Source organism: Echinops telfairi, unplaced genomic scaffold (assembly GCF_000313985.2).
Source record: "Echinops telfairi isolate 266 unplaced genomic scaffold, ASM31398v2 ScPeMD7_7420;HRSCAF=8458, whole genome shotgun sequence".
NCBI lineage: Eukaryota > Metazoa > Chordata > Mammalia > Afrosoricida > Tenrecidae > Echinops > Echinops telfairi.
In genome coordinates, this window is record NW_022111320.1 from 50,936,383 (window position 1) to 50,963,662 (window position 27,280).

Below are 27,280 nucleotides of genomic sequence, written 5' to 3' on the forward strand. Positions count from 1 at the left end.
AGGGGTGTGGCACATGGTCCTGGCCCTGGGTCTTCTCCACCAACTAGCCATGGCACTCAGCTGTCTAACGTGGCCAGCCACAGGCGGGTGCTGGGGAGGGCCCCTAACCTTCAGGGCTCACTGGCTCATGGCGGCACTTGACTTTGTTGAAAGGTTCTCCTCACAAGAACCCCCCCAGCCCCGGGCAGCCTTTTTCTCAGCCCCTCTTTAATGACTGCCGCTTCTTGAAGCGCCTCTGCTGCCACAAATGTTGGGCTCCCCACAGAGCTTTGGGGGGGCGGGGGGCGGGATTTTGAAACAATTCCCTGGATGCCTCACATTGAACTAACTCGGGGTCTGAGCCACCGTTCCCGATGTCGTTTCCAAAAAGCCTAGCTCACTCCAGGGTAGACCTGCCTTGTGGGTTTCCGAGACTGACTCTTGACGGGAGTAGACAGTTTCATCGCTCTCCCTCGGAGCAACCGGCGGTTTCAAACTGCTGATCTTGCGGTTTGCAGTCCAGCGAGTAACCACTACGCCACCAGGGCTCCTTAGACAGCCCCAACTCCCAGCACATCCAAACAGAAACTTGTGATCCACTACTTAGCCTCCTGACCCTCCCATTCCCTGGCTCCCCGGCTCCATTAACAGCACCCCTCCTGCCTGGACTTCAGAGCGTCCGTCCTGGACGTCTCCTCCCTCTCACCCCGGGGTTACCTCCTGCACAGTCGTCTCATTCTCACGGCTTTCTCTGCCTCCAGCCTCTCTCTTCCCCTTGATACAGAAACCTCAGAGCCGTAGTTCTCAAGCTCCCTCACGCCACGACCCTTTCATAGTTCCTCACCCCAACCGTAGCATATTCTCATTGCTCCTGCATCACTGCCATTTTGCTACTGTGATGAATTGGGCGACCCCTGCAAAAGAGTTTTTCAACCCCCCCTTAAGGGGTTGCGACCCACAGGTTGAGAACCGCTGCCTCAGCCGCCTTGTCCAGGCCCTCCCCATTTTAGCTCTCCGAGGCTCCATTTCCTTCACACAATTCAGCTGGCCGATGCAGGTCCCATGAATGACAACGGCTTACCCCTGAAGTGCCTGCCCTGTCTGGCCCACCCCCGCGGGCACGCCTCTGGGCCTTTGCACGTGTGCTTCAATCCCCTGCTCAGGTGTTGCTCAGAGAGGATAGTTCACCCTTTAAGACCCAGTTTAGCTGCCTCCTCTTTTGAGAGACCTGCTCAGACCTCCCCGAAGGAGCCCTCTGCCGCTGCCCTGGGCCACGTGGCAGTTGGTCTCGTAGGGCGGTGTGAGCACATCTGCCTCCTTTCTAGACTGGAGGCGCCCAGGGGACTGGGTCCCCTGTCTGATTCACTTTTTAAGCAATTTATTTTAATGCAATATTAAATAGGTACTTATGAAGATGATAAGAATACTTATAAAATATGTATACGATGCAAATGAACACCTGTGGACTCAGCTCTCATTAGAAGAGATCATTCCTTTACACCAGCAATACCGGTCACAATCCCACGGTCAGTGAGTGACGGAGTGCCCCGAGACTTGCAGGCATGAATGAAGCTGGAGTTAGGTTCTCCGTGGGCTGCTCCGGTTGCTGGACAAGCTCCAGGCAGAGGGCTGACAATGGAACGATGTCCCTGCCCTGGTCTCCCCTCGCTTTGGGAATTCATTGTAGTGTGGATGCGTCTTTCTGTCACTCCGCTCCCACAGGCTGATGGTGTAGCCGCTTGGGGCCACGTGGGCCTGGGGCTGGGGCCTGGGGACACTGTGAGGAGCCAAGGGGCCAGAAACACCTTGCTAGGGAGTGCCATGTCAACGAGCTTTCAGAGGAAGGAGCCCATGTCACAGAGCCTCTGGAGTCCCTCCACTACCACCCTGTGCTCCCCCGTAAGAGGCACTGGTGGGCGTCCGTGGTGGAGGGCATGTTCTGGCGGCTCAGGTACTGAAACCCCTGTGCTCTACCAATAGCAAGACATGACGCCCGGGTGCGTTCCCTTCCTGCCTGTGTGCAGCCGTCTCTGCCCAAGGTTTCTAACCCCACCGTTTGCTGGGAGGCTTACAGACAGCAGACCCTCAAACCGGACGGGGCTTAGGAGTGTCGACCCTCCATGCAGTTAAAAACCCACACAGACTTTTTTTCTCTCCAAGAAGTAACTAATAACCCATGGACTGGAAGCCTTCCTCGTGACGTCAGCAGTCGACGAGCACGTGTTCTGTGTTGTGTGCGTGACGTACTGTACCCACGTAAAAGCTGCATCTTCAGTAAGAGACAGAAAAGGTGTTTCGCACAACGGGGTCAGGAGGGAGAGTCGGTGCTACGGAGTGCTACAGATGGCCAAGTAAAGCCAAGGGAACTGAGGAGCTGGGAAGGGCCTTGACCCCCAGTGAAAGGCTGGCATCTCCAGTGCGCTGTAGGGGGCCGAGAGGGGGAGGGGAGGGGAGGCCGTGAGTGGTGAGAACCCTCTCAAGGCCTCTTGCTGTAAAGGAGAGTGGACGGTAGCTGCAGAGGGTCAAACGTCTTTCTTCTCTTTTCTTTTTTTTAGGCTGGGGAAAGCATGTGTATATGGTAATTGAAATGCTCCCCTAGAGAAGGAAGAGGGGAGAATTTGTGAAGGTGAGAAGCGGGCTCTGGGTGCAGGAGGTGGACACGTCTGGAGACCCACGCCGGGAGGCTGTGGGCGTGCAGGTTCCCTCTGCCGGCTCCTGCTTTCCCAGTGAGAAGGCCAGCCAGAGACCAGCGACTGGGAAGAGGAGGGAGGGGGAGAAGCTGGAGGCTCTCCTACGGCTCCCATCTCGAAATCCCACACACCAGTGGTTCCCAACAACAGATAGACAGACGGACGGACGGACAGACGCGTATCCTCTCACTGTCCTGGAAGCTACAGGCCTGAAGTCAAGGGTGTCAGCAGGGGCATGCCCTCTCCGAAGCCCCGGCGAAGGAGTGACCCCCTGCTCACCAGCTCCAGCTTCTGGTCTCAGGAGGTCTTGGGCTGATGGGGGTGTCAGATGGCCACCTTCCCTTTGGGCCCGGCTTTTCTCTATATCAGGACGCCAGTCTGAGGGTCCACCTGAGCCCAGCATGGCCTCATGCCAGCTTACGCAATTACATCCACAAAGACTATTTTAAAGAAGGTCCACACTTGCAGGTGCCAGGGGTGAAGACATGGCCATATCTTTCCAGGGGGACACAAATCAACCCCCGGATGCATAAGGACCAAGGGAGAGGTCTGAGCAACCGTCCAGGAGCAGGAGAGGCTGAGGGCCCTGGGCAGAGACCACTGTGCGCCAGGTGCACACAGGTCTGGGGCAGGGAGCGCCGCTTGCGCAGTGCAGGCTCTGCCGGGTGCAGAAGGTAGTGTGTGCTCCTCCCCTGTCCTCATCGTGTTGAGACTCGACAAATTGAGGCTCCCTCCTCGTCACATTAAACATTTCCCAGAGAACAGCGTCCTGGTGGGACATTTAGCTAAACAGCCACGGGGTACACAGAAGATTGCCTGTTGTGTACCAGGCAATGCAGCTTCCGTGAAAATGGCTCAGTGTCTGAGCAGAAACCACAGACCTGGTATAGCCTGGGGAGGGCTCTGTGGTCATGGGATAAAGGCCACAGATGGCCCCCCGGGGTAGTCTCAGACTCTGATTGGCTTCCGGCAGCGCAAAGTGGCTGCATAGATGGGTGTGTGTTGGTTGGTGACAGAAAGGCCGGGTGGCAATTTAATGGATTGTTTCTTTCCTCTAGAAGTGCTATCAGAGCACGGGGGTGCCCCTGCCAGCAGCGGCTCAGAGAGGAGAAAGGATGGCACTGAGTGTCCAGGAGCAGGGCTCCCTCCTGGTGTCTCCTGGTCTGGCGTGACCAGGGCAGGACACACCCTCAGACACAGGCCCGGATTGTCATCTCCCTGCTGAGATGGCTTGTCCCAAGTCACCTCACCAGTTAGCTCCAGGATCTTAAAAAGCCCCTCCTGGGAGACCCTGCAGGAGGCCTGGTGACACTGTGGGTTAGGCCTTGGGCTGCTCTCCACAAGGTCAGCAGTTCAGGTCTCACCAGCCACTTTGCAAAAAAAGAGTGGCCCCGATTACTGTGAAGATCCACAGTCTCAGAGCCCTGTAAGGGGCTGCTGTGAGGCAGAATCACTTGCTGGCAGTAGGTAGGGGTCTTTTTGGTTTGGTAAGACCCTGAGAAGACTGGGGCAGAGTGGGCCAGGGTAGGCCTGCCCCAGGCAGCTGCCCTGGGCCTCCAGGGTGGCTCTCAGCCAGGCTGCCCTGTCTGCGGAGTGCCAGCAAGTGTCCAAACGGATACAGATGGAGCCGGGGGTGGCTTTGTGGGAAACCATTGCAAGCAGCGCCTGCTCGGCCCTTTTCAAACTGGAAATGAAGGGAATGTGCAGAAGTGCCGCAAGCTGGATCCAAGGGGAAGGCCCACGAGGGAACCAATGTCTGCCTGCCTGTCCCCTGCTGCCCCAGCAGACCACCAAACGCTGCTGGCCTGGGCAGGCTGCAGTTGGAGGGAGGCTGCAGCCCCACACTGACCACAGCCTTGCACCCGCAAAAGCATCACCCTTCCTCACGTCTTGATGGGCTTTGCCTGGCATCGAGCCTGCGACGGGGATGGCTCCTGCTGGCCATTAAGATGTGCCCTGTCCTCAGCTCTCGGGGGTCAGCCTATGAAAGCGACATACAGGGGCGGGCTGCAAGCTGAGCTCCCCTGGAGAGGGCACAGTACTGATGCCACGGTCCCACCCTCACAGACCCTCTTGGATACAAACCAGGCGCCAGAATTCTTTGAATCACCCTAGATGTTTCTAATGGGTAGGTGTAAAGCCTTGGTTCTCGGTGTGTACTTCACCTGAAAGCTCTTTAAAAATGCAGACTCTTGGCCCCCAGCCCAGATCTGCCAAACCAGCACCTGCGTTTTTACCAGGGCACTCAGACTCCCGCCACCTGGCCCAGGGCTCAAGTGGGAGACACTTGTCTGGGCTGGGCTTGGGGGTCAGTCAGCCCTCGGCACACGATGGCTATGGCGGTACCATCAGGCAGGAGGGGAGGGTGGTGATGGCACTTGGCAGGGCCACCTGACTCACCAGAGGCCTCCCTGCGGCTGCTTCTCTAAGACGTGTCTCTAACACACCACCATCTTCAATGTCGTTTCAGCGTTTCCAGGAGACTGGACCCCAAAGACCCCCTGGGTAGCCAGCGAGCAGCTTCCCCAACCCCGAAGCAGGCTTCCTCGACTGCTCCGGGCCGGGAGAGCCCCCGGGAAACGAGGGCCCAGGGCCCAGCAGGCCAGGAGGCAGATGGCCCCCGCAGGATGCTGCAGGTGGACAGCAGGACGCAGAGAGCAGGGCGGTCCCCTTCGGTGTCACCGGACAGAGGCAGCACCCCCACATCACCCTATTCCGTCCCCCAGATTGCCCCCCTGCCCAGCAGCACTCTGTGCCCCATATGCAAGACCTCGGACCTCAAGTCAACGCCCAGCCAGCCAAACTTCAACACCTGCACCCAGTGTCACCACAAGGTCTGCAACCAGTGTGGGTTCAACCCCAATCCTCACCTCACCCAGGTAACGAGCCCGTGCCGCCCCCTGCCACCAGCTCTCTCCTGCCCTCCAGCCTTTTCCACCTACTCTCCTTTCCTCATCCTTGTCCTTGGCCACCTGGGGGCTTGTCCGGGCTCCAAGATGGGGGGGGGGGGCTCGCCTCCCCTGTTAGGGAATTTTCATACCCCCTTGGGTGTAGAAGCTGCTTTTTGACTTGGCCCAGGTCCAGCCTGGAAAGGTGGACTTGGAAAGGGCTAATGACAGTCTCACGGACAACCTGGCCCCCTCAGGTATTCATTTGCAGAGCCAAGAGCGGCTGAAGGGCCCAAATAGAAGCGGGGTTCCTTGGCCCCAGGGCTGCCTCTGTCGCCGCCTGGGCCCCAGACGGGGATGCTGGTGATGGGAGCAAGGTTTTAGGGGTGGCAGAAAGCTTCCTTCCGGCGGGGCTCAGGGAAGCTTCTCCTCGGCCCTTCATTTCCAGTTTGCTAAAGGCCAGAGGTGTCAGGGCAGCCACCCCTCCCCAGAGAGATGACCTTGGGGTGGAATAGAGACCTAGGCATGGGCCAGGCATCCACCCAGGATGGAGTGCTCTGCCCTGCCCTCACCGCGAGACTGCTGCAGAGCCGTTTCTGAGACGGGGCTCTCGCCCGGGACCAGAGCCCCGTCCCGACTCTTCGGGCCGGGTGGTTCTGTACATGTCAGCTGCCTTGGAGGTGAACTGAGGAGATTTGCTGGCTTTTCCCCATAGGAGTCCCTGGGTCTCCCTGGGGGATGCTGCCCTCCGGTAGGATGGAGAGGAGCCGAGTGTAGGTGCCAGCGAGGCTCCTCGGACCACACATAGGACTGGGGGGCGAGTGAGAATAGTTACTCTATTTGTGACATGAGGTGTGCTGTGGGTGTGAGCCGTGTGACTTGCAGGAGGTGAGTGTCAGGTTCTGCGGAAGGAGCTGCTGGCGTGGGGGGATGACTCAGTGCACTTGGAGTCGCTCCTGGAACGGGGGAGGGGGGGCTCTGAGGAGGCGTGCAGGCTCGTGATTATTACATCTGTGGTTAGACGCGGCCCCCACACACACACTGACGCCGATGTGTTAGGTAAGTGTTTGTTGTTCCATATGGAGAAGAACAGTGTGGTGAAGGCCGGCGAAGCTCACCCGCGTGTTTCTGCCAGCGAGCGGCCACAAGCTCGGGGCCTCGCTGGAGGAGGGGGGCTTGGGCTTGGCTGGCAGCCCAGGCTGCTGCGGGCTGGGCTCAGCCCTCTCGGCCCAGGCTTCTCTGAGCTAGTCCTTGGAGCGGCAGGGCCTGGACAGCTCTGGGCGAGGTGCCCGTGGGGCAGAGGGGAGCCGCACTGGGTGGAATCAGAGCCCCGGTGGGCATCTCAGGCCTTGTCACACCACGGGTTCTGCCTTCAGGCTCACCCAGGCCCAAGCCCTTCAGCGAGGTGGGAAGGGGGCCAGGTTGGCTGTGCCTGGAAGAACAACAGTGGGAGGACCTCGGCGACGCTCGGTCCATCTGCTTCGTTGTGCCAGGAGGAAGCTGGGGCTCATGGCCAGGAGGAACGGGGGCCCTCACACTGACTGCAGAGGCACCATGTTAGCTGAGGCTAGGCCTCTCAGCCAAGGCCTGGAGGGAACCGCGGGGCTGGAGAAATGGGTGGCTCTTGCTGGGAGACTAGGGGGGCTTCATCATCCAGAGCGCCACGGCAGGGCTGCAGCCCCTCAGGGCCCGCTTTCTCACTCCGCTGCGGGCCAGTGTGCTGAGACGCCCAGTGTGGGCAAGACCGACCCAGCCCATCTGCCAGCTTCTCGCCCGGCAGGGTCTGTGCCCTACTGGGTCCCAGAAGCTGCCTCCAGGCAGAGCTGCCGTCCGTCTGTCCGTCCGTTCGAGGAAAACAGTGCCTGGCAGGTTTCCCGAGGGGCCGGGGAAACCTTCCCCTCATGCTGGGGAAGGTGCTCTCTGTGGAAATGCCCCTCCCTGATCAGGAGATGGGAAAACAACGCTTTCGCTTCTGTAGAGTTCTGCCCGCCCACTGGCGGATAGCTCCAAGACCTCATCAGGCCACCTCCGCCCTGACCACCTCTCACTGGACGTACTCCTACTGGACGTCATGTCAGCCACAAAGGCGGTTTCTAAGGCTCCTCTGCCGTCCTGGGGCCCTGAGCATGGACAAGAGGCGGGCCTGAAGGTGGTCGTGTCCGGGAGGCGGGGCCTCAGGAAGAAGGCCCCTCCCAGGAGACCCCGATCTTGCACTCGCTCTCTTTTTTAGTTTCTCACTTCTATGCCCACCGAAATGGAAAGGGGCGGGATGCTGGCAGTCCTGTGCGGAGCATCATAGCAGACAGGTGCCTGTGACTGCTCCTACAGCCAATGGCAAACGTCCCCAAGGCCTGCCATGACCTATCACCAGATGCACTGCTTCCCTGCCTCCTGTTGGACCGAGGTACAAGTACACGGTGCTAGGGAAGCTCCAGGGCCTCTCTGAGATGGCGAATGAAGACAGCCTGGGTCCCAGAAGCTGCCTGGGCTTGGGGAAGGGGCATTCTCTCTGTTCACAGTTGTACAGCGAGGAGTGACTTTTGGAAAGTCCCAGCTCTCTCCTGGCTCATTGGGGCGAACCCCAAACCAGTGACTAGGCCTCCAGTTCTCCCACCAGGATCCCTCAGCCTCACTGCCCTGTCTGCTGCCCACCTTTGTGCGGGCTGGGGCTGGCACGGCACGAACAGGTCTGCCCAGCCACTCTTCTCAGTAGAGGCTGTTTCTGCCCGGAATTGCCCGGTCCTGGTAGCGCAGAGCAAGTGGATAATTTCACCTGTGGGAAACCCCAGTAGAAGACCAGGGGTTCACTTTGGGGATCCAAACTTTCCCACCACCCAAAAGGGACCCTCTGGTTGAGGACGCTCTGAGTGAAAGAGGCCAGAGGAGTGTGGCCCTGGGCTTTGGCATGTCAGCTTGTTTAGTGTCCTGGGACGGGATGAAGGCAGGAACAGGGGGCTCCTCTCCCCTCTCCAGACGAGGCTCTGTGGACAAGTAGCTGAGGCTTCTTGAATCTCACCTCTCTGTAAAGAAGCCCGAGACTGGCAATGGGCCTCCCCTTCCTCACCGGAGGAGTGCTGTGCAGAGGGCAAGCAGACGACATGCCTGGCTTCCAGGTCAGACCCCAGAGTCCTCCCAGAGCACTACCTGGAGTGAGGCTGCATCCTGTAGCACCCCTGTCCCCCCACCTCCCGTCAAGCCTGCCAAGTTCAGGTTCAGGCAGCCATCTACCTCCCACCTCCCTGGCTCTAATCAAAATCACTTTCCAGCCTCACACACCCCCACCCCCCGCCCCAGAAGTACAGACAGAGCATAGTCTTGGCTCACCTGTTCTAAGTTCCTTAACCCGTGTGTTTCCCCTGCCCCGCGAGTGGATGTGGAAGCCTTGGGCCCAGGCACCTCCCAGGCTGGGTGGGCGGAGAAGAGCCAGAGGCAAAGACACAGCTGCTCTGAGCATTTCCTCTGTTGCCTGCATCCCACTCCCTTCCTGCTAGGGCAGGGGGCCAGATGGCCTAGGGGTGGTGCTGCAGATGAAGCATGCAGCCAGCCGCACGCCCCCTTCTTACCCTCACCGCCCCCTTCTTACCCTCACTGCTGCCCAGGCCACAGAGGAGGAAGGAGAGGGTGTTGGAAGGACTTGGGCCCAGTGGCCGGCTGAGGAAAGAGTGTGTTCTCCTGGCCAGGGTGGGGAGGAGGTGTCTGCACATGTGCCCTGCCCTTCATCCCTACCCCCAGACGGAATGGAAGCGGATCCAGGTGGCAGGCTCTTCTGGATGCCCCTCTCCCTCCCACCCTCTGTCCAGCTGCGCAGCCACAGCAAATAGGAAAATGTCCCCCAAGCTTCACTTGGCCCGGGGTCAGCCCGTACTGGTTCCGGTCCATGCTCTGTGGCAGCAGGACCTTCAGCCTCTTTGTTGGGACCACAGTCGAGGGGACACCAGAGCCACAGGGGCGGCAGGAGAAGTGGCAGCCTTGCCCGAGTGGGTCTGCTTCCCAGCACAAACCATCAGGCCCCGGGCTGTAAAATTGAACTATGAGAGGGGGCCACCAAGTGAGCTAAAAAACTAATGTGGGCAGGGTCACCACAGTCGGTGGGCCTAACACAGTTCTCACAGACAGTGCCCTGCGCCCTGCTTCGGTGAGTAGCTTCCGTGAGAAGACACAAGGTCTTCAGCCCTCATGAGCAGCCATCCAAGGTGCAATGATTGGTCACCCCTCCTCCACAGGAAGAAGAAGGCAGATGGGAACAAGTAGTCCGGTGGGCTCATGGATCTCACATAGACATTAGTCACAGCCCCGGACACAAGAACTCAATGGTGCCTGGCTCCCACTGCCAATGGCTCCGGAAGGAGTCACAATGGAGTGGAGCAAGTGGGAGCCAGAACTCCACACCACAACACAGACCTGGCTTACTGATTGTGCAGAGACTGGCCACCAGACTATGGCCCTGACCCTGTACGTCTGCAGCTAAGCCCACCTCCCCGGAGAACAATCGACCACGTCAGATGAAAGGGCAGCCTTTACCCCAGGACAAGTCCAGAGGGATAGGGAAGAGTGAGGGATGGAGACAGGGTAAGAGGTGGCCCCTTGAGGGACTGGCAGTGGACGAGTTCAGTCAGACTGTGTCTTAGGAGCTAGCTGCTCTCCAAACCTCACCTCTTCTAAATAGAAAGCTGTGGTTTTACAAAAAACAAGAGCAAAGCGTCGACCAAGTTATATGTGGGCAACCTGAGCCCCACTTTTACCAACGCCCACCCAAGGGACACAAAGTCAACTCAGAACAGAGAATGCAAGTGCTGGTCCGTCCAACTTGTTCTCTGTGTGAGGGCAATGGAGCCGGAGGACAGAGCAAGAGCGAGGGGGAGGGGAGCCGGGGAAGAAGGCAGGGAAAGGAAGTGCTGAGAAAGCCCGCCGCCCCAGGAAGAGGCAGAGAGAAGGGGTGGAGCGAGGGGGTGGGGTGGGGCTGGTAAGAGAGCCAGTGGCTTGGCTACTGCTGTCATCCGTTTAACCAGCCCCGGTGGTGCAGCGCCTCAGTGCGTGGCTGCTAACTGGAAGCTCCCTGCGGCTCTGGGCTCCTGCAAAGGCTACACCCGGGGGGTGGGGGGCGGGGGCTTGCTTCTGCTCCTCCACATGGGCTCCAAATGGGCTACACATCACCTTACAACCGCTCATTTCGCGTTCCCTGTGGCCTGGGCAGATTTGCTTGTATCCACTTGGTGGCCCCATCCCTCCCTCCCACTACAAGTGTTTTTCTGAGTCCTTAGGATAGCCAGGGGCCGCCCCAGACCCCGGAGAAGCTGGCAGAACGGAAGCTGATGTGGCGCTCGGTCCCTGTGGAGCCTTCAGGCCAGTGGGGGAGGCAGCCCTGCTACTAATGACCAGACCTCCAAATGCCCAGCCCCACTGGGACCAGGGCTGAGGAGGAAGGTTGGGGGACTGGGTGGGATTCTTTCTGTGAGCACTCTCAGGAGGAGGGGAAGGGAGACAGCAGGGTGTTCGATGAGAGCCGAGCAACTGGCAGGTGGAGGCCAGGTAGGCCTGAGGCAGAGCTGTGAGCTCCTGTGAGTTCCCATGAGGGCCCAGAGCCAGCCAGGGTCAGACTGCTGGCTAAGTCAGGACCAGGGGCCCTGGAGACCTGGCTGGGCTGTCTGGTGCCTCTAGAGCTTAAGGGTTGGGAAAAGTGGCTAGAGGCACACTTACAAGCCCCCTAGTGGATGGCTGTATAGCACAGCGAACATCATGTCCCTGAACTGTGCACAAAAATGTTTGAAGTGGCTGACCCAATTAAAAAATTAAATAAAAGCAAAACTGGCTGCTACGTGGAAAACAGCCAATGCGTTGGCGGGCAGGGGTGAGACCTGGAGCCAGGGCTACCAGGGCCGGGGCGCCAGCGAAGGCAGGGCAAGCCGGAGCAGATTCCCGGTTTCTTCTGGAAGCTGAAACAGACAGGTTTGGAAAAAGGATTGGGCATGGGGGTAAGGAGTGGAGACAGAGACTATTTTGGGGGGATGGGAAGGAGGGGCTATGTCAAATTGAAGGGATGGGAAGGAGGGGGCCATGTCAAATTGAAGGTGCCTTAGACTGACGAATCGGAGACCTGGCGCACAGCAGGCAGTTGTAGGAGACCCACACGGGGGATTGATTCACAAGCATATCCAGACAGGATTTTCAGTTCTTAGCATTGCTGTAACAGGAAAGAACTTGACCTTCGCACAGTTTACAAAGCCATGTGTGCAACTCCAACAGGGGACCTGCCCGCCCTGGCGTTCCTGGGCGCGTAGACTCCTTTGCCTCTTCGTGCTCTTTGTGCTCTTCGTGTGCAGCACTGTGCTTGTGCGCCTCCGCGTCTCTGCCATCTTTCCTAACTCACAAGTGGTCAGGGTTAGGCCGCACCCTGGACGGGTGGATATGGCCTCATTAACATAACGGGGCCCTGTTCCCTGCTGGGATCGCATCCACAGGTCTAGGGCTTAGAGTTTCGGCATCTCTTTTGTGAAGGGGGCACAATTCAGTTCATACCAGTGCCCAGGAAGGAGAGCGGAGCAGGGAGGAGACGGGGCTGGTGCCTGGGCTTCCCCAACTGTGGCAAAGAACTGGGCGGAGTTGGCTGGGAAGGGCTCCCTAGGAAGAGGAGGAAGTGGAGGCCCAGTCAAGAGGGGAGGGAAGGAGAGAGTCCTGGGCTGAGGGTGTTCCTCCAGAACTTTCTTAGGAGACCCTTTAAACCTACGGAAAAGCTGAACGTTGTACTGTAAACACCCTTAAGTCCACTCCCTAGATTCACAACGAGCACATATCTCTCCTGACCTTATGACACATCCATCCTTCTGTCTATCCATCAACTCCTCTATCTGTCCATCTGCCCCTCAAGCTGAACTTTCTGCTGAATTTCCAAATAGCCCGGAGACAGCAGCATCCCTCCTACTGACCTCTTAGACCAATATATCACTAACTAGTGTCCAGTATTTAAATGTTTTAAGTTAACATTTATCAGTCATGGAATGGATAGAGCTGAAATGCACCGCCCCATGGGCTTTGACAAAAAGCATGCACTTGGGTCACACAAACCCTTCTATCAAGATAGAGGATAGGCCCCCGTGGCCTCAGAGAGTTCTGAGTCCCTAACCCGGCCCAGAAACAGCCATTGCTCTGTTCTAGAACTTTCTACCAACAGCGTCCTTTCTGTTCTAGAACTTTCTATCAACAGACAGAACGCACTGTCTTTAGCTTCATGCTTTTGAGGTCTGCCCCTGTGAACAGCTCTTCTGAGAAGGAGGGCGTGTCTGAGCAGGGGAGGGAGAATGCAGACAGGAGCTGGGGAGGTGTGCAGGACAAGGTCGGGTCACCAGGGCGGCTGAAGAGCTGGGCCGTGGCTGAAGGAGCAAGACCCCAAGAGGCAGGGTCTGGATGCCGAGTTTGGAGGGCCCCCTACTATGTGGTTCCTCTTTCAGAAACTGAACTCAGGGCCGTCCGCTGAAGGAGGAGGCTGGGCAAAGGGACCTCGCCAGAGTGGATAGGTGCTTCCTGGACAGAGGGGACTGAGTTAAGCAGCTAGCGGTAGAGGCCCAGGAGGGGTCGCCAAGCATAGGTTAATACATGGTGAAGCCCACACCACACGCCGGTGACTGGGCCAGCTGTTTGGGGCAAAGTGTCCGGCGGAGTCTAGGGGTGGAAGATAGAGAAGTCAGAGAGCCCAGGCACGGAGCAGAGGGGGCTGGAATGGCAGGCCAGCAGCAGGACCGGGGGCAGCAGAGGAGCCAAGAGATGACCTGAAAGCAGGAGTTCTGGGTGGGTGGCAAGGGAGGCTCCACCAGGATCAGGGGTTGCCACAGGGGGACCTGGAAAGCCAGGGGAGGATGGGTGCAGGATTGATTCTGGGGCGGATGCTGCACTTTGGGGGGAGGTCAATCGTTAGGGGTGTCTTGTGAGGCCGCCCCACAAAGACTGTAGGTCCCCGGCAGTGCTGGAAGGCTTCACTGACCTGGAGCTCTGGGAGAGGGTGAGACACCATCCTCTAGCTGGTCTTGGGGTGCAGCTGCCTCGCCATCTCCCAGTTCATGGCCAGCCAACTCACCTTCGCCCTTTCTGCCATATGTCCCTCTTGGTCCCTGGTGGCCCTGTGCAGGAGAAGCTGTACTCTCGGCACTGAAGGAGGTGGCAGTGCCCCAGCCCCTCCTTAAAATTCCTGGAGTCTGGAACACCGCCAGTGCCTTCCCTCGCCTTCCTCCCACCATCCCTCCACGCCCCTCCTGGCTGCGGTCGGCCTCCAGACGCCTCCATCTTGGCCAGTTCCCAGTTCTCGACTCCCAGCCTCCCCCGGTGCTCCTGGGTAGGAAGCCTTACAGCCCCAGAGAGAATAAGTTCAGCCTCCCCTTCCCAAATCCTGGTCTCTGATGCCATGCAAGTCCACAGGGTGGCGTCAGGGAGGACGTCAGTGCACACTGAACAGGCAAGCGCTGCAGCTTTCTGCGGGAAGGCGGCTTCGCGACTGACGCCTGCACCCCTCCTCCTTCCGGGGGGCACTGGGGTGGGCGCAGAGGAAGAGGGCCTGTTGCTGCTGGGTGCTCAGCAGCCGGGAGGTGGTGGTGAGTCCAGCTCCGCCTGCACGGTGGACTGGATCCTGGGTGGTGGCACACCTTGGCAGCCCCTCTGCACATGGGACAGTTCAGGTAGCCAGCTGCTGGGGAAGACCCTCCTGGGGGAGGAAGTCCCGCAGAGCTGTAGAGCCCACCAGGCCCTGCCGTTGTCTCCTGGCAGAGTGGACGATGACTCTCTGTAGGAAGTCCCTACAGGCCCCTGACCCAGTCTTCCTCTTGACCCTGTGCACCACCCGGGCCTTTCCACCATGACTGCTGCCCAGCCACCTTGTGCTAGGGTCTGTGGGCAGCCCCGGAGGCGCCGGCACGAGGATGGGCTCCCCTGCCGGCAAGAAGGGTCAGCTTGACAAAGGCTAGTGTCTTGGCGGAAGGCTGCCCCTGCCGCCTGAGGACCGAGGGCCCGTGGTGGGCTGCCTTCACCTCTCCTGGCCATGCGGTAGACCCGACCCCTGAGGGTTTTGGTCAGCATGGCCCCGAGAGAGGCTTTCTGTCACACGGGGGAGAAGGCTGATCCCTTGACTTGGTGGGCAGCTTGCAGGGAGGGTGCCGAAGAACCACAGGCCGAAGAACCAAGCCTTGGTGCAAAGGGATCCGTGTGCGTGGCTAAGAAAGGCTCCTGCTCCTCCTGGTCCCAGGGCTGGAGGAGTCCAGGCAGCCAGGGGGTACAGCTGTTTCTCTCCCTGTCTGGTGGGCAGCCCCTATCTCTCAGCGCAGGAAGTGGGGCGTGGGGCAGAGGAGGAAGTAAGGGTGTTGCTGGGGAGCCGGTGCGGAGTGCCCCTCAGCCAGTGTCCTACTTAGGAGGCCCTGCACGCAGGGCCTGTCTGCCTGGAGAGGGAGGCAGATAGAGGGGTGCGGTCCGAGCAAGGATGGATAGAAATAGCGATGAGTCACAGGGGGGTGTTGCAGTCGTTTCGGGGAGAGGTTCTATTTTAGGTGCAGCGGCTGTGACAGAGCCTGTGACGTGGAAGGGCAGGGGAAGGGAGGGCGCCCTGTTTGGGCCTGTCCAGAACCCGAGGGAGGGCCACTCAGGCCCTCGGAAGACACCACCAGCTCCCTTTTCTCAGCAAGGCCCACCTGGGACACGCAGCCTTCAGCAGGACCTGGCGTCTGTGATAAGAACTGAATCCGTAGCTTCCCCCCAGCCAGACGCTGGCTCCCCTTCACAAGGTGGGCTGGTCCCTTCCCAGGGGTCCCTCTCAGGATGAGCAGAAATGGCCTGTCCTTGAGAACTCCCCCTGGGGTGGAGCGGAACCCTTCCCTTACCTGATTTTTTTAAAGCTTTTTTTTTCTTTCTAGCGTTTGTTTTTTTTGGGGGAGGTGGTGGTGGTGGTTAATTTATTGTGAATTCAGTGAAGGTTTATAGAGCGGATCAATTTTCCCGTCCACAATCCACACACTGTGTCTCCTGTCGCTGATTCCAACCCCCTCAATGGAGCAGCGCTTGGCCTACTTCCTTCCTGGGTTTCCAGTTCTGTCCCTCCTCCTTTCCCTGCCCTCCTGAACTCTGAATTCTGTCCGTAGCCCAAGGCTGCCCCTCTGATCTCCAATGGCTGCTGATTCCAAGCGGCATGGGTCTCGTTCGTGTTACTCTCCCCATTACACCGGAACTCAAGCTCCCTGCCAGCGAGCTCACTCCTACAACACCTTAGAGGCCCATCTGTTATTCTGGAAATGAGTCCAGTCTCAAGCTTAAGGGGTGACTGGGCCACAGTCATGGGATCCTACCTGTCGCTGCTCTTTCCAGTCACCCTGGTCTTCTCACGAGATCCCTTCAGAAAAGTTGTCAGGCTTAGCTGGGCACCATCTGGTTCTCTGGGTCTCCGGGCTGCGGAAGATGCTGTCTGTGTGGTCGGCCCGTCATTGGACTCCTTGTTCCCATGCCCTTCCTGTGCCCTGCTGGCCTCAGCATGGGGGGAGCTAGCGGTGGCACCTTAGAAGACCTCTCGTGAGTTTTTGAGACCCCAGTTGTTAGCTCGCTAAAGTGACATGCAGAGAACACTGTCTTTGTGAACCGTGGTAGGTCCATTGGCCTAGGTGTCTCCCGAGAGCATGGTCTTGAGCCCCCAGGCCCAGCATCTCATGCCTCTGGAGGAATGTGCCTTTGGACTGGGTCTCAGAGACAGAAGGTATTTGCCTCTGTGCCTTTCTCATCCCAAATGGAGACATAGAGGTGTTGGGTCTTCAAAAAGCATCAGAGCAAGTTAACAGTTAGTTCCCAGATATGGGGATCGCTTTACACCCCACCAGGTGTAAAGGGCTTCTAGAGCCAGCCTTGGTCTGTAGGGGATAATTCTGCTCATGATTTGAAGGGGCTACATCTAGACTCCTTCCTTGGATGATAGGAAGCTGAATGACCTTTAGAAGGTACAAGCATGCAGGGACACGCCCCCCACACAAGGCTGTAGACCCATCAGTGGGCACTGTACTCCAGGCTCTGGGTCAGGGGCTGGGCGGGGCCGTCAGAGCCACTCCTGCTGGCAGTACCACTTCCTATTTGGGTAACCTCTCGATCATGCCCCGAAGTCATCTCAGACCTGGACTTTCTCTCCTGTTTGGAATAGAATGAAAGAAGGACTGGGCGGTGTATTAGTCTGGCTACTTTGGAGAAACAAATCCACAGCAACTCATGTATAAGAAAGTTTTATGTAAAGGAAGTGTGCATCACGAAATCATCCCAACCCAATGCTGCCCAAGCCCACAAGTCCAACATTAACCCATTAACCCAACACCAGTCCACAAAGGCCTCCACCTCACAAAACAGAGGCAATGATGCCGACTGCAGGAGGAAAGCTGAGTCTGAATGAATAAGCATCTCAGCACTAGCAGGGGTCTCCACACGGCTGCTCCAGCACCCAGGGCTGCATCGGGATAGGTCCATGTGGCTTCTCCTTGGGGATGTCTTGTAGGAAGTCAATCTTGCAAGCTGAAGCAGGGAACTGCTAAGGCAGCTGCACCCTGGTGCGACCATCACAAAGCAAGAGACCCGAGAACTAGAAAGGCGAGGCTCACCACCCATTTATCCCTCCGCCTTTCAATTAGCCCCACATGTGATTACCGGCCAGGTTGGCACAATTAACTAACTCAGGCGGTCAGATGACCTCCCTCTGAGCTACTGCCCCGGGAGTGCCTGGGAACAGCCCCTGGGTGGTGCCTGACACCAGGGGTACTCACCGAAGAGCAGTAGCCCTCCCACTCCAAGGATACTGCCCTTGGACATGGGCTGAGACAGCCAAGTTCAGGCTGTCAGGTCAGCTGCAGCCGTCTGCCTCCCTGCTCCATGACCCAGAGGCACAGAGACTAGACCTTTCCCTGGCCAACGGGGCTGTCATAGTGCATTCGGAGCCTCTGGCCACAATCACAGGCCGGGGAGCAGCCCTGGCCTCCAGCCTCAGCTGGAACCATACAGGAAGACGCTCCTTAGCTAGGCCAAGGCCTGTGGCTTCCGCCTCAAGGAAAGTGCCCCCTAGCAGCACCTTCCCAGGATGCATCCCTCAAGCTGACCTCTCTGTGAGAGCCTGTCTGTGCCACTGTGCTCCCTCCTGAGAACCACACCCTGCCAGTCTGGGAGAGAGGAGACCCCCAAACAAGCCAACGAGTAGAGGGTCTGGGATCGCTTAGCACCGGGAAAAGAGCTGGTGGCTTCAGACGGAGCGCCTGGCTGGTCGGGAGAAAGGCATTTTTTAGATGGGATGCTGTACCAAGACCAGTAGCCTACATGACAGGCTTCCCCCGAGGGTGTGGGGCAGAGGGAATCGTGAGGGTTAAGGTTCTGGTGCAGAAATAAGCTCCGTGGACCGCTTAGCTAAACAGGGGTGAGGGAACCGAGAGGGCTGGCAGGAAGGAGGCCAGAGGGAAGGCAGGCAGGGGTCCCCGGGTCAAAAGCTCCTGGGGTAAGAGTGATAGGAGGCCATTAGAGGAGTTTGGGCCTCCACGTCCGGGACACGCTCTGATGCACATTGGGGAGTTTGGAGAAGAACAGGTACCGGCTTGGTTACACGGAAGTCCAGGAGTCAACTCGAGGGAAAGGTCCTTTCGCCCTCTCTCGGCTTCACTGCAGGTGGGCGAGAAGATTCCTCGCCACTCCCAGATCAGGGTCTCCTGTCTGAAAATCCACAAGGAAAAAAGACTGCCTCCCTTACCCAGGCACGTGGGCCCTGTTTACGAGGTCCCGTGCCATCCACGCACTGCTGGCTGCCTTCAGTGGGGGCCCAGCTGGAGCCGGGTGCCCCGTCCACGCCGCATGTCTGCCACACAAGCAGCCCCACGGGTCGGACTGCTCTGGGGGCGCAGCCGATCCCGTTCTCTGAGGAAATCCGTGCTGGCCAAGTGCGGCAGGGAGCCTCCGGTCCCGGTTCCTGCAGGGCTTGGTTCCTGGGGGGCTTGGTTCTCGTTTCCGTCGCGAGCTGTTCTCTCGCGGTTTTACGGGCGTGATCATTCACAAGCAGTGTGCAGTCCTCCCCGCGTGCATTTCCCATCATTGTCTTCGTTCTGGTACTCTCCGCTCCTGGCTCCCCCGAGACTCCCCCACCACACCCCAAGGAACCTTCAGTCCAGTTACAAGCTGGTTTCCTGCACAGGAACACATACACCTAATGACAGCAACAAAGCCAAGCAGAGAAAAACCTCGCTAGCAACGAAAGCGGAAAATATTAAAAACTAGAACAAATTTAACATGGGCCAAAGGAAGATCAAGCGATAAACGATAAGGTGTTGTGTTTTAACCACCATCCACTTTCAGGGCACTCTTTCAAGCCCCTTCACAACCCCGTGTTCAGAAGGGGCTCACTGGAGGCTTCCGCCACGTGTATTTCCCCATCGCTTTTCCTTTCCTTCTATTTTTTTTTAACTGAAGCCACTATAGAATGGACCAGAGGGACATCAAATGACCAGTGACGACATTGTGACTTCGGGTGTGCCATCTGTGACTGCATGCAGCTCCTCTGGGAATCGTGGTTTCTCTTAAGTCTCTCTGCCCTCCCTGCAACAGCCGAGGTCAGGGCTCGGGGCTCTCGAGTCTGTGAAGTTCTTCCTCGGGGCCTTCCAAAACCCAGCCCTGCACTGTCTCCTGAGGGCTTTGAAGAGGTCACTCTGGGCTGCTGTGTGGAAACTGCCAGCCGGGGGCAGGAGGGAAGGAGAGGGACCCATGGAGACCATCCATCGGGGGTCAACCTAGCAGGAGGCCAAGCGTGCAGATGGACGGGTGAAGCAGCATGTGTGCCGGAGTGACATGCACAGATCTGGGGGAGTGTTGGGGCCTAGCCAGTGGGCTGCGGGGGGGACCCTGGAGCAGGAGGGTCCAGGCAGGCCGAGTGTGGGGCTGCCTCTGTTCTGCCCCAGGTACCTGGTAGCTGGTAGACGGCAGGGCAATGCCATCTGCCATTTCGAGCCCCTTTTAGTCCTTGCTCCCTGGAGGCACAGGCTCAGCTCAGCAGAGTGCGGGGTTCCGCTCATGCTGGGGGCCGGCCCGACCAAGGCACCGCCCATCGTGGCCACCCTGCTGACCGTGTGCCTCTCTCCTCAGGTGAAGGAGTGGCTCTGCCTGAACTGCCAGATGCAGCGGGCTCTGGGGATGGACATGACCACCGCACCCCGCTCCAGGAGCCAGCAGCAGCTTCACTCCCCGGCTCTGTCGCCGGCCCACTCCCCAGCCAGGCAGCCCCTGGGGAAGGGGGAGCCAGAGCGAGCCCAGGGCCAAGGAGGACCACAGCCCAGCCCCCACAAGGCTGAGCCAGCCAGGACAAGCTCAGCGCCACCAGGGCCTGCCCAAGCAGCTGTCCCTCTGGAGGTGGGCAGGGTGTCTCCTCAGCCCTCTCTCCCCACCAAGCCTTCCACAGCTGAGCCCAGGCCACCCACAGGAGAGGCCCTGGCGAAAAGTGCCACCGCACTGCCCTCCGGGGCTGGTGCTGCTGAGCAGACACAGGAGGGTCTCACCGGGAAGCTCTTTGGCCTGGGGGCGTCGTTGCTGACCCAGGCGAGCACCCTCATGTCCGTGCAGCCTGAGGCTGACTCCCAGGGCCAGCCCTCCCCCAGCAAGGGGCAACCCAAACTCGTCTTCAGTGATGCCAGCAAGGAGGCCGGCTCCAGAGCTCCGGGCTCCGGGCCCGGGGTGGGGCCAGCACCTGGAGCCAAAACAGAGCCTGGGACCCGAGCAGGCCCTGGATCTGGGCCTGGAGCTCTGGCAAGAACTGGGGGGACAACCAGTCCGAAGCATGGCAGAGCAGAACACCAGGCAGCGTCCAAGGCTGCTGCCAAGCCAAAGGCCGTGCTGAAGGAGAGGGCCACCTGCCCACTGTGCCAAGCTGAGCTCAACGTGGGCAGCAAGGGCCCAGCCAACTACAACACCTGTACCACCTGCAAGCTCCAGGTGTGCAACCTGTGTGGCTTCAACCCAACACCCCACCTGGTGGAGGTAAGAAAGCTGGACTACGCTCAGTCCTTTGGACCTGGGGATACCTGGAGGCATGGCTGGAAAGGAGCCCTGGGTCTCTGGTGGGCACAGGGCTGCCCGGACAGTTAGCACTGAAGAGGGGCTCCTCTCCCTTCCCGGACCCTGCCCCCAGGACAGCTATTGCCAGGACATTGTGCCCACTGCCTCTGACTGACTGAGGTTGGTCTGGCTTCCCACTTTTAGCCACCATGGGGATGGCCCCAGTACAAGAAGCTAGGCTCCCCTTTATAAGTTGGAAAACCCTGAGGTACCCCACCCTCCTTCCCTCTGTGACACCAGAGCCAGGGCAGGTGACCCAAGGGGAGGAGAGCTGGAGGCCATGGGGCCGAGACCGTGTGTCCGGTGTGCCTCTCGCCCTGGTTGGGTGGGAAGCCTTCCCCCTATTTTCACAGTGGGACAGACCACGTCGCACTGCCCAGGATCTGGCCCAGCCGGGTGAGACTCACCCTAAGTCCTCTGGCTGAGGTCTGCCAAGGTCACGGATGTAGAAATCTCCGTGTCAGAACTACAGGCCCTGGTCCACAGTGTCTCCCCGGCCCGGGCTGGGCTGGGCTCTCCTCAGGGCTGCTTGTGGAAATGCTTAGAGTGCTTTCTTATTCCGGGGGTGTCGGGGGGGGGAGGGTGGTAGGAGGGGGGCTGAGAGCATTGCAGCCTGGGAAGGGCATCGGGCACTGTGCAGCGAGGGCTGGGAGGGGCCAGGAGGGCCAGTGCTCGTTGGCAGCTCGGAGCTCAGCCTAGAGGCTCAGCGAGCACTTGGCCACCTGGCAGAGGCAGCTCAGCCAGGGTGTGACCCCTGACTCACTCTCCCTGCCTGGAGGCACCTGTATCAGCCCCACTGGCAGGGCTGGGTGAGCTCTCTTCCGCAGAGGGAGTGCTCTTGGGGCCTCCCGGAGGGTGTGTGTGTGTGTTCTCAGCAGCAGCAGGTCAGGAGGTGGTCCAGCTGAGTCCCCGGCCATGTGTGCACAGGCAGCCTGCCGAGCCTTTCAGACCTCGCTCACAAAACAGGGCATGGTGCATGCCGACCACTACCGGTCCAGGCTGGGACCAGACAGGCCAGGGTGCATGCCTCTGGGACCCCTGTGGCTTCTTATCTGGATTTGCCTGGGGCCAGATGCCCTCCAGAGGGCACCCCTGTGGGAATCACTGATTGCACCCAGGACTGCTTTGGCCACACTGTCTAGCATGCCTCAGGGAGGGGCAGCCCTCGCTGGCTTGGCCAGAGACCTCCACAGCCTCCCTGCCCTGCCCCCTAGGGAGCAGCTGGCCTGGCTGGCCGGAGGAACCAAGGGGTCACCACTGAGTTGGCAGAAACGCAGCCAGCTGCCCGGAGACCACCAGGCTTGACCTCACTGCTGCTTGCGCAGGGTGTCTGATGCTGATGGACAGAGCCTCATAGGACTGCTGAGCTGGCCCAGCCTGGTCCCCACGAGACCTGCCAGCCTGCTTTCCCTCATTAAGGAGGATGGGCACCAGGAGGGGGGGACACTGCCCCAGTCTGGGAACATAAACATTCCTGACAGCTCCTTGCGGCGGCCCCTCCACCAAGCCACAGGAATTGCTGATTCGGCCCAAACAGAAATGTTCCCATCGAATGCAGACTGGGGAGGAGGCAGCTGTTTGAACCTCAGAGCTTCTGCTGCCCCGAGTTGCCTACTACCCCACCCCCGCTGTGCCCCACGCCACCATGTGGTCAAGACGGCCCTGCCTCCTGAGGGTCCTGTGGGTCCCCCGACCTCCAGCCCCTTGCTATCTGCGTGCATGCCAGTCCCATAAGTCACCGGGAACAAAGGACCCCACTCTGACCTCACTCTCCCCATGGCCCTGCCTCTTGGCACTGCCGTCCCCAGAGGGCCTATGGCTGCCTGTGGGGGACAGTCCCACCAAGGCCGCTCAGCTGCCTTCTACCACCAGAGACCCCCACAAGCCAGTGGCCTGGAACCCCCCTGCACTCCTCTCCCAGCCCCTCCTCAGCCACTCCCTCCATCAGCCCTGGCTCCGCTGCCTCCCGCAGGCCACTAGCACTGGCCCCCCACTTCCTCCCTGTGGCCACAGGCCCCGTCCTCCCTCACTGAGCTCTTCCAGTCCCCGGCCTTTGAGGGGCTGTGGGGAGGGTCCGGGGGTTGATGTTGTTTTCCCTCGCTGAGCCCCTTAACCAGGCCAGCCTTCTGTGATTTCGCCCCAGCAAGGGGCCGCTTGGCACGGTGAGCAATCGCGTGCTTACTGTGACCCACTTTGAGTGTTCTTGGTTAGAGGCTCCTGCTTTCCCAGCAGGTGCTGCAGACGCTCCTACTGCCTCGGGAGCAAAGCGGCGGGCAGGCGGGCAGGCGGGCGGCCAGGCCAGCGGGCTCTCCCCTCTAGTTGGCTCTAGCTGGCAGTTCTGCCCAGCCTGCTGCTCCCCACACTTACTTGACCGAGCACAGCCTGCCATGACCTGGCTGTGTCTCTGAGGGGGCCATGAGGCAGGGTCCCCATTCAGGCGGGGGGCCTGGGGGAGGGACACACGAGGGGAGCCCCACGCCAACAGGTCAGTTAGACTTAGTGCAGTTCCACTTTAGGCCAGAGTTCACCACCTGGCCAGTAGGCTTAGAGTTTTCCTCAACTTCTCCTAGCTGCCCAACCCATTCCCCGTCTCTAGAGCACACAACAGCAGCAAAGTCGGGTTCCTTTTCCCTTTGAAATTTCCTCAGGGAAAAAAAAATAACCATAGTGCTACTTAGTGAGTCATTTCATAATTAAGAGTTGTTGGTCCCAAATTTTTTACCTATTTATCTTTTTGAAGGATAATAGTACCCTTTGGCTTAATTTTTAATTGGCCTTCAGTTCAAAATAGAGTTCGTGAAGAAATCAGCAGAATTGGGATTGTTAGAATAACACTGCCGGCTTCGTATCTTCTTGGAAGAAGTTGTGCACTTGGGGATTTCAGCCTTCCTGGGCAAAGAGCCTGGCACCTGTGCTCGGTGGGGCTGGGCTGGGCTGGGCTTCGGCCCTGCAGGGGCGAGGGCACCTGGGAGGGAGGCTGGTAGCCGCCTCTGCTCCAGACCCACCTCTGGGGGTAGTAATCTTGGAGAGACCACCTCCTGCTCCATGCAGTGGGAGCAGTAACACTCCCTCCTGGTTGTTTATTCAAGGCCCGCCTCTCAGTGAGCCCTTGAGCAGGGAAATTGGAATCAGAGACCCTAAAAGAGAGTCTCTGGGCAAGAGCGGGCCCCCACCGCCCCCTGACTGGTGACTGTGAGGTCACAGCCTTAGGAAGCACCCCACAGGGGGGAACACGTTTGGTGCTGGGGCATGACGGCACTCCCTGGGGACATCTGGAAGGGAGCCTGCCTCTGGGAGGCAAGGACCCAGAAAGGAGGTGTGTAGGCAGGTCTGGGGGTCACGGTGGGGCAGGGGACCATGATGGCCAGGCTGTGTCCAGGGGCTAACCCCCTGAGCCTTTTACCTTGGATGTCATCTTCTCTGCGGTTCTCGTCCCCAGCGCCCTGGCCTGGTGGGGGGGACATGGGGACGCAGGATCAGGCAGCTGACTGTAGGGTGCTGGTCGTCACAGCGCCACTGGAACCAGACTGGCATGCGGGGCCGGCTCCACAAATAGCGAGCCCGTGTAAGAAGCAGCTTCCCTCAGACAATGACAGGGCAGATGCTCCATATCTAAGGTGACCAGATTTTAACATTGGTAAAGCAGGACACCATTGATAAAACTCGTCTCCTGGCGAAATAGCCACATGGCAGCCAAAAACCGTATACCCTAGCTTGTCGTGCATTCTTTCCAAAAATCGGGATTTTGTTTAAAACGCCGGGGGACGCACAAAAAATTGTTAAAAATTGGGACTATCCTGCCAAAAGCAGGACGTCTGGTCACTTTACCCATATCCCAGGCATCAACTAGCATGCTGCTAAAGGCAAGAGTTCTCAGTACTCGGGGTGCCCCACCCATACTCCCAGTCAAATCACCCCCCTTCCTCCTCATCAGTGACACACTGAACCCTGTGGCTTCATCTGAGGGTAGGCACCCTAGTTGCCTTTGGGAGATTTGTACTTTCCTGCCCCCAGAATGGGATTGGGCGGGAAGAGGTGAGGCAGAGTGGTCATCCAAGCCTCCCACCTGTCCAGTCTCAGGCCCTAGGTCACCCCCTGCCCACAGCTGCCGGGGAGCAAGCAGGCGGCAGTTCCCCCAGCAGGTCTGGGACAAGTTTGGGCTCTGTCAACAGAGAGGATGTGCATGTGGATGAGTGAGTGAATGAATGAATGAGGGAGTAAAGAGTCAAGTGAAGCAACAAATGAACGAGGTAGTGGAAACCCAGGGGGTGAAGGTGCAGGCCCTTCAGTGCAGCCCCCCAATGTTGCCCGGCCGCGAGAAGGTGTGCTGAGCACACGGCACAGGGAGGAGCCTTGAGCCCGCTTTGCCAGGTGGCTCCCCCCATCAGAAATGCCCGGGTGACAGGCCGTAGATTCATGGTGGCCAGGGGCTGTAGTCGCAAACGGGGAGGGGCTGCTCCCAGGATGAAGAAACTCTGGATGTGGGAGTGGTGATCCCACCCTATAAATGTTGCATCTCCACAGAACATCGAAAGGAGGGTGGATTGCATGCTGCGTGAACACTATCTTTTATGATCATTCTTGTAAGGGGAGCTAAATAGATCTGGCCAGGAGAGGGGCAGCGGCAGCAGGGGGCCAGCTGGCACAGGTCTCAGGCAGGGGCCCATCTTACAGGGTGGGCCACGGCTTCCTGAAGGACTGGGTGGGAGGGGGCAGACGGACAGCACCACTGTGAGCCCCACTCAGCCGCCCTCTGCTGCATGGTACCCTAGCCCCCCCGCGGAGAGCTGGGGAAGGCCTTCCAGCAGCCAGGTCAGGCGGTTATTTTTAGCTCCTACCTCACATGCTCCTCTTGCCTTCCCCACTGCCTCCCCGAACAGAGCGGGGAACAGGAGAGGCAGCCAGCCGCTCCCAACCAGCAAGCAACCAGCCAGCGGGGCTTGTGATCCCAGGTGATCTGCAGGGGCCGGCTCTGGGCACTTGGGATTAGGTCAGCCTGTATCCAGACCCCCTTGAAAGCCAACGCCTTCCAAGATACCCTGTCCCTATTTGGCCTCCGGGGTGACATCTGCAGGCCAGTGGAGAGATCAAGGATTTGCCAAGTCACCAAGACAGGGCAGGGCAGATAACCAGCTCCCCCTAGAGGCCTGGCCCGGAATGGCAGCATGCAGTGTCCAGGAGATGCAGCCTAGGGACCCGGCGGAACAGGGGAAGGTACTGCTTACTCTCAGAACTTTCTCTCAGCTTCTGAGAGACAGAAGCTGGCGTCCACGGGCTCACTGGGGCTTGTGGGGGCCACACTTGGAGCAACATTTGAGCTCTAAGGGTGTCAGCAGGGTGCTAGGGCTGGGCCCTGCAGGGAGCAGGTGAGCGCACACACGACCTCTGAAGGACAACACCCGTATGCGCGCACACACACACACACACACACACACACACACACACACACGGCACGGGCACACGACTGGGTGTGGAGCCAAGGTTTGGAGCAGAGCAGGGGCTCCAGTGTCATGATAGATCTCACTCCAACCCTCTGCCCTCCACCCAGCCTCACTTCTCAGGGACCCAGGCTGGAGATGCAGCGCACAGAGCTCCCGGCAGAAACCAGGGCGGGGCCATTGATGAAGCACCTGCCTCAACAGCTGGAAGATGCCTTGCTAAGGGCAGTTCCCTCAGGGGGTACCAAGCATCCCCAGTGGGCAGGCTCGGATCTGGCCTGGAGCCTAGATGAGGTGTGGGTACTGAGTGCTGGCTGACCAGAGCAAATGATGGCCAGAAGCTGCTTCCTCTCCCACCCCCCACCCCGCTCTGTCACCACTCTGTGGTCCTGTGAGCCTCATGGGGGCCCTTCTTGTGACAGAGGTGCTGGCGAGAGCCTGACAACTGAGGCATGTAGAATAAGCAACAGCAGAAAGATGCCAGGGGCCCTGTCCCCCGGGAGTACGAGCAGGCAATGTCCGTGGGGCAAGACACCTGCTCCCAGCTGGCACCGTAGTAACCCCTTTCCCTGTGGCCCACACCCTGCCAAGGGAGAGGCCCAGACTCTAGAGGAGGCTTATGGGAGACATGCCCCCATCAGCCTTAGACCTGCTGCAGCCATCGCCCACTGGGGACCTTGGCATTCCTAGACCTCCCCTCCTGGCCCGGGCAGCTCTGACTTTGTTCTGAGTGTTCTGAAAGCTGCCCCACTGATACCCGTGTCACGTGTCATCACTTGTATGGAGCTGTGGGCTCCGGGATGCATGCTGGGCCCCGTCTGTCTGTCTGCCTGCCTGCCTGCGTCCCGGTATCAAGCACTCCCAGCACTGGGCCTGACAGAGAGTGGGTGACCTTGAGAGTGGAAGACTCACTGCCAAGCACTTGACCCTAGCCCAGCTCGGTTCATCAGTCTTCGCCCTCATCCCTCCCCAGCTGGCAGATTTAACGTGGCCTGGCCTCTAGTGCTGCCGCAATGGAAGCACCACTAGCGGACAGCGTTGACAAAGAGAGACACGCTCTCAGTTTGGTAGCCGAGGCGTGTGAATCCAGGCACAGGCTCCAGGAGAGGCTCCCCGTTTGCTCCGGGGGAAGCCCAGGCCCTTTCTCGGCATCTGTTCCTCAGCCCCTCGGCACCCTTCACATGGTGCGTCTCTGCCCTGCCCTTCT

At 59.1% G+C, this 27,280-nt stretch overlaps 1 protein-coding gene across 1 annotated transcript in view; it reads left to right on the plus strand.

Annotated features, from left to right (window-relative positions):
* Positions 1–1,965: 1,965 nt before the first annotated feature.
* Positions 1,966–27,280, plus strand: part of BSN (bassoon presynaptic cytomatrix protein) — a 41,375-nt gene continuing 16,060 nt past the window's right edge. Inside the window, exons 1-3 of the mRNA XM_045297708.1 lie at positions 1,966–1,976; positions 5,140–5,548; positions 19,670–20,557. Of these exons, the coding sequence (XP_045153643.1) occupies positions 1,966–1,976; positions 5,140–5,548; positions 19,670–20,557 (1,308 nt within the window). The remainder of the gene's footprint in view (positions 1,977–5,139; positions 5,549–19,669; positions 20,558–27,280) is intronic.